This window comes from Pelophylax lessonae (assembly GCF_965119305.1).
Source record: "Pelophylax lessonae genome assembly, chromosome: 8".
In the NCBI taxonomy this organism is placed as follows: Eukaryota; Metazoa; Chordata; class Amphibia; order Anura; family Ranidae; genus Pelophylax; species Pelophylax lessonae.
The window spans coordinates 220,652,520-220,666,149 of record NC_138775.1 but is presented as its reverse complement, the minus strand read 5'-3'; the positions used below and the strand labels follow the sequence as shown (position 1 = coordinate 220,666,149).

The 13,630-nt window shown below is 44.7% G+C and overlaps 1 protein-coding gene across 1 annotated transcript in view; it reads left to right on the top strand.

The window, feature by feature from the left end:
• ACBD6 (acyl-CoA binding domain containing 6) overlaps positions 1 to 13,630 on the top strand; it is a 151,959-nt gene that overhangs the window by 83,908 nt on the left and 54,421 nt on the right. Inside the window, exons 4-5 of the mRNA XM_082264923.1 lie at positions 3,801 to 3,886; positions 7,211 to 7,316. Coding sequence (XP_082121049.1) covers positions 3,801 to 3,886; positions 7,211 to 7,316 — 192 coding nt within the window. The remainder of the gene's footprint in view (positions 1 to 3,800; positions 3,887 to 7,210; positions 7,317 to 13,630) is intronic.

The window sequence follows — 13,630 nt, the reverse complement described above, 5'->3', positions numbered from 1 at the left end:
ACTTTGGAACATTTTCATTTGTTTTTTTACTCAAACCTCTTTACAGTCCCCAGAAAGAAAAGCAAGGTACGTCCAATTCTGGACCTCAAGGCACTAAGCTGCTCTGTGCAAGCACAGAAGTTCCGCATGGGGTCCCTTCACATGGTAGTGGCGTCCCTACATCAGGGGGATTTTTTCTCGCTTCTCTCGACATCAAGGATGTCTACCTGCATATTCTAATATGTGCTGGTCGCCAGCGCTTCCTCTGTTTTGCCGTGGACGAGGAGCATTATACATTTTTTTGGGCTGACCTTTGGTCTCACCCCTGCACCTCGGGTCTTCACAGGAGTGTAGGGCTCGGTGCTGCCATTTGTTTAGTCAGTGGGGGATCGCGGTACTGGGGTACCTGGACGATCTTCTTCTGCAAGCGGAGTCTGACTGCTCTGATGGAATACTGCGAAATTTGAGGGAGTTCAGTGGGATCCTGAACATTCAGGAGTCTGCTTTTGGTTCTGCCCGCAAAAAATGGCCGGCCTGGGTCTGACTCTGGACTTGGCATCAGCCAGAGTGTTTCTTTCTCGGTAAAAAACTCCAGACATTGCATGAGGCAATTCAGCTTCTGTTATTCAGCAGACAGTAATCCCTTGGGGCTTGCATGCGCTTGCTGGGCCTGATGGTGTCCACCCTTGAGGTGGTCTGTTTGCACAGTTCCACACAAGATCTCTGCTAAACAGATTCTAGTGAAATGGGTCAAGGACCCACGGTCTCTAGAGGTGGCTTCGCTCTCTGGCACTTTGCTAGGAAAATCCTTCTCCTGTACTGGATGGTTGTGTCCTCGGATGCCAGCCTGTCTGGGTGGGGAAGCATCCTTAGCACAGACGTACAAATTCATTTGGACAATGCCACGGCCGTGGTCTGTCAATCACTAACAGGGCATAAGAAGTGTCCTGGCGGCTCGGTAAGTAGCCGGCATTCTAAATTGGGCTGACTGATTTGTTCCAGCCCTCTCAAACTTCTGCCGCAAATCCTATGCAGGATTCAGGCAGAAGGGATTCCAGTCATTCTAGTGGCTCCAAACTGGCCTTGCCGGTTTGGTACGGCTGGTCGCCAATGCTCCTTGGGGACTTCCTTTCAGGGAGGATCTGCCGTCCCAAGGACCAATCTTCCATTCTGCTTTTACAGTCGCTGGCTTTAACGGCTTGGCTGTTGAACGCCAGGTGCTGAAGGGTGGAGGTTTGTTGGAATCGGTGATTCCTATGCTGTTAAAAGCTAGGAAATCTGCCTCTAGGAAGATCTATCATAGTATGTGGAAGACGTACATTGCGTGGTGTGAGTCTCTTGGATTTCATCCTCGCTCCTTCTCAGTGGAATGGGCCTTAACCTTCCTTCAACGCGGGGTTGAACAAAAATTGGCCTTGAGTACCATCAAGGGCCAGGGATCGGGTTTGGCTGTATTTTTCCAATAACCTTTGGCCACACACTCCCTTAGTGCATACCTTTTTCTTCAGGGTGTCCAACATTTGGTTCCTTCAGTTGCAGGCTCCGTTGCCGCCCTGGAATCTTAATGTGGTGCTTTCAGCTCTACTGAAGCCTCTCTTTGAAAATATTTGGAAGGTTTCCCTGCTAAGGCTGCCCCAGAAGGTGGCCTTCTTTGGTGGCTATCACCTCTGCATGCAGGGTGTCGGAACTTGACGGCGTTCTCTTGTTATTCACCTTATGGTGCTTCACAAGGATAAGGTGGAGCTTTGCCTCTGTCCGTCATTCCTTCCTAAGGTGCTCTCTGACTGTCATTTGAATGAAAACATTGTGATGCCTTCCCTGTGTCCCAGGCCTAAACATCTGAAGGAAATTGCCTTGCATGTCTTGGATGTGGTCCGGGCAATTAGGGTGTACCTGGCAGCTACGAAGCCTTTTAGGAAGTCAGACTCTCGATTTCCGCTCAGAGAAGGAGTTCACAAAGGGTTGTCCGCTTTTTCTATGACCATTTCCATTGCATCAGGGGTCAGGTTCCTCATTTCCCTGTTTAGGCAACTCTACTAGGGCGCTTAGTGTCTCCTGGGCTTTTTGTCTTTAAGCATCAGTGACACAGGTTTTGCAAGATGGCCACCTGGTCGTCAGTGCAGACTTTTATGCAAATTATTTTGTAAAGTGGATGTGTTGGCATCTGCGGATGCTTCTTTTGGATGCAAGGTTTTGCTGGCTGCTATTTAGAGGACCTGGTCCTCTTTGAAGGTGTATTGTTTTTCAGGTGAGCTCCAGGTGTTTATGGTTGTGCACCATGTTACCTGGTTCGCTATGTTTATTCTTGGGAATTTTTTTCTGATGTTTTCCAACCCTCATGTTTAACATTGCTTTGGGACGTCCCAATAGTCAAGAAGAATCAGGAGCTGTGTCCAACAATGAACGAAAGAGAAAATGGGGTTTTTGACTTGTACCGTAGGATTTTTGACTTCTACCGTAAAATCTATTTATCTGATGTTCATTGGCTTACACAGCACCCACCCCTCTGTGGACTTGGCTTTCTTCTGACACTGCTTGTAACAAAACTGACTGCCTATAGCTGAGAGTGGGTGTATACCCCCCTGGGACTACCCATAGGCGTAGTCCAGCTTTTTTCCCACCTAGTGTCCTACTCCTGTAGGGGGCAGTAACACCAAATGGTTAAGAAGAATTAGGAGTTGTGTCCGTCAATGAACATCAGAGAAATGGATTTTACAGTAGGTCAAAAATCCCGTTATTTACAAACTTTTTTTGTTAAGGAAACTAAACTTTTATATATTATTTTCCCAAAATTTTTGGTCTGTTTTAATTTGTTTTTAGCAAAAAACGAAAGTCTGCGGTGATTAAAAACCACCAAAAGAAAGCTCTATTTGTCTTAAAAATAAATAAAAATTGAATTGGGTACAGCATTGCATGATTGCACAACTGTCATTCAAAGTGCGACAGTGCTGACAAATTGGCCTGGACAGGAAGGGGGTGAAAGTGCCCAGCATTGAAGTGGTTATCAAAACAAATTGGACCAAATAAGTTAATTGTTGGGGTTTAGATACTCATACTCAAATTTACAAACATAAGTACAGTAAATGAATTACAGGAGGGATTCCCTGCCCTTTCTCTGTTTGGACAAGCCTTGCAGAGTTTCAATCAGCAAGAGTTTGAAAGGAAATGGTTTCTGCCATTCTTGCTTTTTAGAAAATTAATAAATCGGTTGTAAAACATATCATTTTAAATAGATACAAAGAAAAGGGAAGTATTTTTACTTGGTAGTTTTAAGTTAGAAGCTTTAAAATGTTAAAAAACAAAACCAAAAAGAATAAGATATAGTAATATATAGAGCGGATATAGAGTAATGTGTGTTTCTTTCCTTTTTTTTTTTTTTGGCTAGAATAGCAAAGGGTTAAATCTCTAGCCAAAATGTTTTGCTTTTTGTGTGAAAATGAACTGGGAGGAAATCTCTGCAAAAACAAAATTTTGCCTTTTCGATAGTTGTCCACCAATCTCTGGTGGAAAATTTAAACTCTTTTTCTGGTGACAATGGAAACATTTTGGATTTCTCATCACTTTCTTTTTCAGAGATCATGGTCGACAGGAAAAATAAGGTGAATCTACCCAGCAGGGACACAGACTGACTAAAACCTGAAACCTTCTGACTCTTTCTACTCTTGTCCAATGAAAAAAAAAAAATACATTGGCTAAACATGCACTTTTAAGTTGAGTTTAGACCTTAGGAAATGTTTTCCGTCTAGTAAAAAGTAGCATGTTGAGGTTTTTTTTAGTGGTTTTCGAGAGTTTTATGTACCCAATATGTCTTTTTTTTTTAGTCCTATGAGGATCCTGTTGAAGAGCACAAGGCCGGCTTTGGTGGACGAGTGGTCAGCTGTCTTTACCAGGCACAGGAAACACTTAGGTAATTAAAGGGATATCCTCTCTTCTTCCTTTTATCATCTTTCTATGAATGTGCAAACTTGTGGTCTAATCGTGTGCTCTCCCATGACTATTTTATACTACTTTTATTCTGTTCACATAACAGGTTTCCCACATTCCACTGTGCCTCTCGTCCCCCCCTCTTTTCTGTTCCATGAAGCTTTGCAGTAATCTATCAGAATTGAATTAATCCTTCTCTCTCGGGCAGCCATCTGTCCTCTCCTCTCTGCTCAGACCTGACTAGTTCCACCAGGGATGATTGATGGGCTCTGCAATTGATTAGTTACTCTTCTAGATAAATGGACTGTTTTGACATTAAGTATCACAGGTCAGTCTGTGTGGCCAGGCAGTTAGGCCTTTGCTTTTACAGAGATGTGCACAGACTAGCAGAATTCATACTGGCCATGCATTGGATCATACAAGTGACTTGTGGTATCTATGACTGAGAACTGATGGAGTACGCAGTGCTTTAATAATGGAGACCACATTAAATATGAGTAGAAATCGCAACTAAGTTATATAAATTTCCTTATTTGACAAATTGAATTTATTGGTGTAAACACATGTGGCAGCCTTTGAGTTTATTCTTTAAAGCAGTTCAGAGGGGACAAATTATGTGGAAGGTACCGTAACAGGTTTTATCTCCGTGAACTGTATTGGAGACAGTGATACTACACTCAGTACACTACATGTGTCTAATGCTTGTGATACCCTATACCCTATTGGCAATAGTGCTAGGATGGGTGGAATAGTGGTTAAGGAGGCTTTTAATGAATTGAGATCCATTTATCCAAAATTAATTACAAGGTATGCCATACTCAATGAAACAAAGTGTTAAAGATGAATCAGAAAACACAAAGCATTGATAGTTTCAAAAAACTATTAGATGGGCACCTTAAAGACCACAACATACAGGGGTATACAATGTACGGTTAAAAGCAAACACACACACACATCATAGGTTGAACTGGATGGACTGATGTCTTTTTTCAACCTCACTAACTATGTAACAAAAAAGCAGCCATTCGTTTTCCTGAGGGACACAGTTGCATAACTTAAGTAATGTTACAACATTTCTAGGAATCAATTTATCATTTATAAAGCCACATTTATAAAATTGTTTTAAATGTTTAAAAATTTGCATTTGTCCTTTTTGATTTTTGTACCTTGTGCGATTTTTAGGTCGCCTAACTGTAACTGGTGACAGGGAATATCCCCATAATCCGCTATAAAGACTGAAATCTTATTCATTTGAAATCCCTAAACTAGCTTAGGAAAGAGGACAAAGTGGGCCACATGTGGCCTGGAAAGCACCAGTTTGCCATGTCTGGCCTAGTAGTAGATCTTTTGTTGTCATTAATTGAAGATCAACTTGTCTGTGATCAACCTAGCTTGAGCTGAGCATGAAGTCATCTGCAGTTCTGTCCGTTTACTAGCATTATTAGATCTATTTCCAGTCATCTGTTAGGAGTCTTAAGTCCTGCTGAGCTACATATTCTGTCTACTTGGTTCATGGCGAATAAGAGTGTGCCCATTCATCCTTTCAGGCTGCTTTTCCCCCACCTCCTGCAATGTGCTCATCAGCCATGGAACTGATCAGCTGGTGTGAATAATTGCATGATTGCCCAGTGTGTGTATGCTGGGCACCCCAGGGATGGCAACCCCCCTTTGCCCACATTACCCCATTCTTATGAAAATGATCACACTCGCACCACTGCTTTAATCACACTAAGCAATTAAAAGCTCACTGCGCTACCAGGGGCTGTGGACGCTGCTCTTAATGAGCTTTTGCTTCTATTGGTCCCTAAGAGGCGGTGAGCATTGGCTGATTAAAGACTAGAAATAATTACAGGTGATGTGATTCTGGTCCCCGGAGTACCAGGAGGAAGTTAAATGAGGACCTTTTACACGCATCCTTTCCTTTTCTCTGTGCCTGCTTTATCAGTTAGAACTTACCTTATTTTGGATATATATTTTTTTATTTTCTGAGTGGCAACCTCATAGTTTATGTAGATTAAACACAAGGCAACAACTCAGCGTGTTTGATGCTACTCCTTTTGGAAAACATTGTGAATGTGTTAAGCTAGAAAGTCCAAATGATTTAACTTTGAAGTGAGCCTAAAATGGAAAAAAGGAAAACCTACCATTAGTGTAATGATAATGCAAGCACCAACAGGTGTGTGCCTGCATGCCAGGTCCGATTTCTTATTCAGGGGCCTTGGTGCCCCAAATTCCCTGGCACGCTGGTGAATAATACTTGCCAGATTCTTTGGTCAAGAGCCTTGTCACACCTACTACCTCCCAAGCAATGTTGTTGGCTGGTGAGTCTACCCATCATAGTCTTGTGCCAGCCGAGAGGTTTTGTTGGTGGAAAATGGTGGTTTACCTAGGTTCTTGACCTGAAAGTCTGGTTGTACTGTAATACCTGTGCTCTCAGGGGCTCAAATTACTCTGGGTGATGAACAGAGGGATTTGATGCTCAGGAACATGGTGGTGTCTGCTGTGTGATGAAATTTGCAGCAGAAGTATTTATTCTTCAGTTTCATTTTAATCCCCTTTCACACAGGCGGACCGTTCAGATCCGCCTGTCCATTTTTTTTGGCGGATCTGTACGGTCCCCCCATGCATCTCTATGGGGGATCGGATGTCAGCGGAGACATGTCTCCGCTGACACCCGATCTGATCCATTAAATCTGGACGGATGGAAACCCTATTTTCCATCCGTCCAGCGGATCGGATGGGATTGGGTGAGAACGGACCGACGGTCCGTTCCCATCTGATTTCCCCCATAGAGATGCATGGGGAACGGACAGCTGTGTCTCCGCACACAGCGTGGAGACACAGCTGTCATCCTCCTGCTCAGCGGGGGATCGGCGGCTCGATCCCCCGCTGAGAAAAACGGAATCCGTCTGACGGACGGATAGTGTGAAAGGAGCCTTAAACTGGTAAATCAAGTGGATCTATATTTAGCAGGCTTCCCATAGGAATGTCTAGTCAGGTCTGCAGCCTCCTGTCAAATATTTTTGTGCTTTGCAAACTCCATTTATTCTGGTGTGAATGGGCCAGATGTTGTGAAAGCCAAAACTAAATGTTTAACTGAATTAACTTACTAGATTGCTGCTATTAATTTTCTTTAGCAAATTTAGAAAGTGTTTAAATTGTATGTTTATTATTAGCAACATAGATATTTTTTAGGATTTCATGAATCAAACTAGGGGCTCAGAATTCAAATTCTTACTGATGCATCTGTGTCAAAATGTGTGCCATTAGTGAGAGTCTTATTTTCAGCAAGTCTTTGTTCCCGCAGGGATGAAGATAAAGATATCTTTGACTACTGCCGGGAGAATGACGTCTCGCATATATCACAGGCCCTGGCTACAGGGGCAATTGATGTGAATGTGGCAGATGATGAGGTATGCATTAGTAACTGTCGTTTTTTTTTTTCTTTTAATCCCATTCAGATCTGTGCATTTGTAGTATTTTTTTTGGTAAAATACATGTTCCACGGCATCATACATTTTAGAATGGTACCCAAAACAATACACAGGAATGAGCAACACACCATGGCTGCAGTACACCATCATAGGAAAAAAAGGGGAGGTGCTTAAGTCTGTGGGTTTTTGATTTTGTTTTTTTTAGTTACTCTATCATGAGAAAACCGCAGGGGTTGCCACCATTGAAGACCTTTTTCCTGAAAATGCTTGCTTTTTTCAGCAAGGCAAAAACTAATCGGTATGAAAGCGCCCTATAATTGCTTCAGATGGTATACTGATTGATGCCTCGTACACACGCAACGATTGTTGACCGTGAATTTTCGGCCAACGTCCGTTCGGTCGATTGCCGGCTTGTTAGTATGATGCTTCCGACAACCGACTCCAACTTTTCGGCCGAACAAAATCTGGTGTGCATACTATAAAATTTTTGTTGGCCGTCAACAGAACGGCCGATTTTCCGTCAGTCAGTACAGATTTCGGCAGACAAAAATCTGATGAGCAAGACTGGGCATGCTCAGAGAAGAAAAAACACACGGAAAGTAAACCAGCACATGACATCACTTCTGAAGTTGGTTTTTGTTGGCTGAGAAAATTTGTGTGCAGTCTAGAGCAGTGTTTCTCAACTCCGGTCCTCAGGGCACACTAACAGGCCAGATTTTAAGTATTACCTTGGGGAGATGCAGACTAGAATACTGCAATCACTGAGCAGCAAATGATATCACCTGTGAGGTATTTCAGTTTTCTTGCAAACCTGGCCTGTTAGTGTGCCCTGAGGACCGGAGTTGAGAAACACTGGTCTAGAGCACATTTCAACCAACACAACAACACTGGACAAAAGTCGGCCGATCGGTCGGCCGATAATCGTTGCGTGTGTACGAGGCTTGAGGCAGAAAATATCCTATTAAAACCTGGTTTGGCATGGTGTACTTCTACTGTCAGGTGTGTGTTTTGTATTGCAAAGTGAACTATTGGAAATTCTGAACTGAATTTCGATCATAATGTGTATAACTAGTATACATCCCATATAATCAATTTGTTCCAATAATAAAACAGTTTGTGAAAGTTCTGCATACATTAATGTATACTTTTTTTTTTTTTTTTTTTTTAAGTGTGTGGGGAGTGCATGCATATAGGCGGGGCTTTAGGTAGATTAAAACTAGTGTATACTGGTTCATACTAAACCACATATAATACATATAATACAGTTCCCCTTATTTCATTTTTATTTTATTTTTTTTTACCAGCAGCGCTGTGATCTAACCATGGTACATAGACCCCAGTAAACAAAAAAGTGTGATGCCCCAGGCAGACATCGATGAGCCCTTCTATGTATTCCACTTATAGGACATAATTGCCCACTTCAAAAAGTAGCTGCAACAGTTTACTGTTTGGGTGTATATTTTATTGTACAGCTTATATTATGATGTATCTATTTAATTTTTTTCTGCTTTCAGCAGTTCCTGCAATATGTTCTCTCTTCAGTCTTGGCCGCAATTATCAATTCATGGCCTGAGACACAGGGAATTAATGAGGATTGGGAGGGGTTAGTGTGTGCTTACCATTTTATATGAATCTCCCTGAGGTATTGGTGATATGATCTAGACTTTCACATTAAGCAGCCCACTGGTTGCATATTTTATCCATTTGTGATGTGAAGTCATTTTACCTAAAGACTGTCAGATCATTCATGCTTGTGATATCGTTTTTCTATTAGACTAGTAAGTAGAAGTTGCAGTGAAATATTTTCAAAGTAGCTATATTGAAAGCTCACAGTGTAGTTACACGGTTTATAAATGCACAGTTTAGTTTTCATTTTGGCTTCTATTCATTGTATTGGAGAACTACAAAATGGTTTTGCAACCATAGCTGCCTTTGGGCAGTGGGCCATCAATCTTTTTTTTGCTTCAAGTCACTGGTGACCTAGAGTACACGAGGATATGGACCCCCATTTCACAGCGCTGAATGGCCCAGCATATGCATTAGGTTGCATGCCACTCCATACTCCTCCAGAAGTGCACAGTATTTCCTTTTACTCCTAGCATTCAATAGAGCAGTGGAGAACAACGGAAATGCAAGTACTGTATATGCTGGTGGTAAATGAGGGTTTAAAGCAAGCAAACCTGTTTCTTTGACCTTAAAGTGATACTTAAGTCTTTTTAATTTTTGTTTAAAAATAACAAACATGTCATACTTACCTGTTCCCTGCCGTGGTTTTGCACAGAGCAGCCCAGATCCTCCTCTTCTTGGGTCTCTAGCCAGCGCTCCTGGCCCTTCCCTCCTGCCGAGTGCCCCCACAGCAAGCAGCTTGCTATGGGGCACCCACACCACTGCTCTGTGTGTCCATTCAGACACAGAGACACAAGTATGCTTTGCCCTCTCTCTCCTCATTGGCTTACTGACTTTGACAGCAGTGGGAGTCAATGGCGCCTGCTGCTGTGTCTCGGCAAATCAAGAGGGAGAGTCCCGGGCTGCCGAGGGTCTCATGCAAATTGCTGGATCAAAATGGGCTCCGGTAAGTATTAGGGGGGCTGCTGCACATTGAAGGTTTTTTTTTTTTCTCCGAATGCATGAAGAGAAAAAAAACTTCTGACTTTTAGAACCACCTTTTAAGTGATTGTAAAGGCGTTTTCTCTTTCGTTAATCGACGTACACCGCGCTAACTAGTGGGTTATATTTCCTCCTCCAGGAGTAGGACTTGGCGGAACAAAAAACACCTGACTATGCCCATGGGCCGTCCTCAGCTGGTATATAACCCCTCTCTCTGCTCTAGGTAATCAGTTTTAATCTGTCTAGTCCGGAGTAAGGACCTAGGCTCCTGGCTGGGATCTCTAGTTACATTTTCTACTTCCTTACATCTTTTTTGTTTTTCCTCTCGGGTGATCTACAGTCAACTGCCAGCGAGCGTGTTCAGGCCGCAGCTTTGCGCTCCCGGACAGAGGCTGACTCGCGAGTTAAACGTTTTGCAGGGGTGCAATACGACTGGGTTTGGGTCTGAAACGCAGCGGTCCCTTGGACGACCGCTCCCCTTCTTCGGTGGGGAGTTGTTCTGTCTGGAGCGTTACCCACACAATGGAAGTGTAAGTACAGTCCCCCCTCTCCCCTTTTGGTGTTTTTTTTTTTTGGGGTGGACGCAGGTGACCTCCAGGGATAGTCAGACCTGCCTGAAGGTTCCCTCCTCCCATCCTTAAATCCCTCACTGAGCTGGGCTTCCCCCACTCGCATTCCCCCCTGTCTGGACCTAGAGTCCGGTGGGAGTCCCCCCTGCTGTCCCCTCTCTGTATGGGTCCTGGGATAGTGTGTGTCCCGCCCTGGTAGTCTGGAAGGGTCCCTGTGTAGGAGACCCCTAGGTGGATGCCCTGCTGTTTGCAGTGTGGGTATATTGCAGGGGGGTCCCAGTGCAGAGACCGGTGCAGAGCGCACAGCAGAGTCTCCCCTAAACGTGTGTCCAACCTTCAGGGGGGTCCCACTGCAGAGGGTGCAGGAAAGATCCTGGGAGCATGCTTTAGTGTTTGTAGCTGATGATGGCCATTTTCCATTAGTTTGACTGGTCTCTGGTTGGCGGCCATGTTTGTGTAGCCAGATGATGTCACAGGGCCATTTTCCCTTCGTTTGGGAGATGCTGGAAACAACTGAAGCCTCGTGGGGTTGCTGAAGCTCTTCCTCTTTCTCTTTAGTTTCCCCTTCCTGAGCCCGGGACATATGAACAGGGATAGCGTCCATGATGATGCTGGGTTCAAATTCTCGGCGGCCCTCTGGTTGGTAGGGTGAGTCCTTGGGGGGGTCCCTGTTATCTCTCTCTCTCTCTGCTGATAGGTACGTGGAGCCTTGAGGGGATCCTTTAGTGGTGCCAAAAGATTGTTTTTTGTACTGAAAGGTCTTCCTTTCCTTATGGAGCCTCAGGGTCAAATTTTCCCCACTAACCCCCTCTTGGTGTTGGCAGGTGCCTCAGAACCCCAGCTTCCCATGGTTGCACTGACGGAGGTCCTGCAGTTACCTTGTGTCCCGGGTGGAAGTGGCGTGTGGGAAAAGGCCCAGGAGGAAGCATCCCCTGCTCAGGTCTCATCTGATTCTGAGCCGGATGCTGCCGTGGACGTGGGCCATCCAGGGGCACTTAATAATATCACACCCCCTGATCCATCTTCTAGTGAGAATGGTTCCTCCATGGTCGCAGCAGTGAATGAAAAGCCGCTGGTAGACACACTTATTAGTGCAGTGCGTGAGACTTTAAGATGGAAAATGCCACTGATGTAGCCACGGACGTGGCTGTTTCTTTTGGTACGCATAAGTTGCATCGCACTCCAAAGGTGTTTCCTTATGTGCCCTATTTTGACAGGTTTTCCTGTAAGGAATGGAAACGACCAAAATTACCCTTTGTGGTCCCCAAACGTTTTGCTGTACATTACTTTTTTGAGGAGTCACTTTTAAAAAAGTGGACTAGTCCACCAGTGGTGGACCCACCCTGTTTCCAGGCTGAATAAAGCAACAATTATCCTAGTAGAAGGAACCCCCATCCTTTAAGAACCCGCCTGACAAGAAAGGGGAGGCTGTGGCATGCAGCATGTTTACTATGGCTGGTTCTGCAATTTTGGCCAGTCTTTGCCTCGTGTCTCGGACCCTAACTGAGTTGGGCCAAGCTTTTGTGCCAGGACCTGGGGGGGTGAACAGGTCCCTGCTGCCTATGTTGATTTAGCGGACCAGTTGGTCCATGGGCTGCAGTTTATTTGTGATGCAGCTTTGGATACCGCTCCTGTGCTGTCAAAACTTTGTTTCAGCCTTGGTGATTAGGTGCGTGCTGTGGCTTTAGAATTGGTCCACAGACCAAGCCTCTAAGAAAGCTCTTATTGATCTGCTCTTTCAAGGCGATCGATTGTTTGGGGCTACCCTGGATGACATCATTAGGGTATCACGGGGGGGGGGGGGGAGAGAGTGCCTTCCTGCCACTGTCAAGGAAAGAGGGAAGGAGCCTCACCGCAGACGGGGGCCCTCCTTTTCAGACAATAGAAAATTATTTTGTGCTTCTGGGACGGAGAAAAGGGGAAATGGATCTTTTAAATCTTCCTGGGAGGTTCCAAGCAACCTTGGTCTAGTAAGCCTAGAGCTAGCTTCCCCGGACCAGCAGACAGAACTTCTTTAGCATGAAGGTCTGCCATCACCCATCATCCTCAATCCTTTTCTGTGGCTCAGATCTTAATCTTACTGAGTACCATCAAGAGCCAGGTGTCTGCCCTGGCAATCTTCTTTCAATGACCCCCTAGCCATGCACTCTTTAGTTCGTACCTTCATTCAGGGGGTTCAACATGTGGCTTCACCTGTACAGTCTCTTTTGCAGCCATGGGATTTAAATTTAGCACTTTCGGTTCTCCAGATTCCTCCATTTGAGAATATTGGGGAGATTCCCTTGCCTACGTTATCCCAGAAGGTGACATTCGTGGTGGTTATTACCTCAGTCCGCAGGGTATCGGAATTGGCAGCGTTATAATGTCGCAGTCCCTATTTACTGGTCCATAGGGATAAAGTGGTTCTCCGTCCCTGTCCATCATTCCTGCCCAAAGTTGTCTCTGACTTCCATTTGAATGAGGACATTGCGTTGCCTTTCTTGTTTTCCGAGCCGGCTTATCCCAAGGAATTTGCTTTGCATACCTTGGATGTGGTTCTTGTGATTCGGATGTATATGGCAGCTACGGAGTCCTTTTGGAGGTCAGACTCGCTTTTTGTGGTTACGGACGGACTAAGAAAAGGGCTGGTGCTTCTTCGGCTACCATCTCCAGATGGATCCGACAGTGACTCAGGCCTATTCCATTAAAGGTCAGGTTCCACCTTTCCCTGTCACGGCGTATTCTACTCGGGTGCTGGGTGCTTCTTGGGCCTTCCGTCATCAGGCTTTAATATCGCAAGTTTGCAAGGCGGCCACTTGGTCGTCCGTGCATACCTTCACAAAATTAAAAAAGTTAGATACTTTGGCATCTGCGGATGCTTCTTTTGGCCGCAAAGTTTTGCAGGCTGCTGTTTGAGAGGCTGTTCCCTCTTGAGGGGTATTTTTTCTTTAAACCTTTATTTTTCAGATGGGGCTCCTGTGACCCGGTTAAGGTTCCTGTGTCCTGGTTAAGGGCTACTTTGTTTAGCCTTGGGTTATTTTCCCCACCCCTCATTTTCCTTTTGGCACTGCTTTTGGACGTTTCACTATTTATGATTTATGAAGCGCTGTGTCCGTCGAACGAAAGTGAAAATTTGAT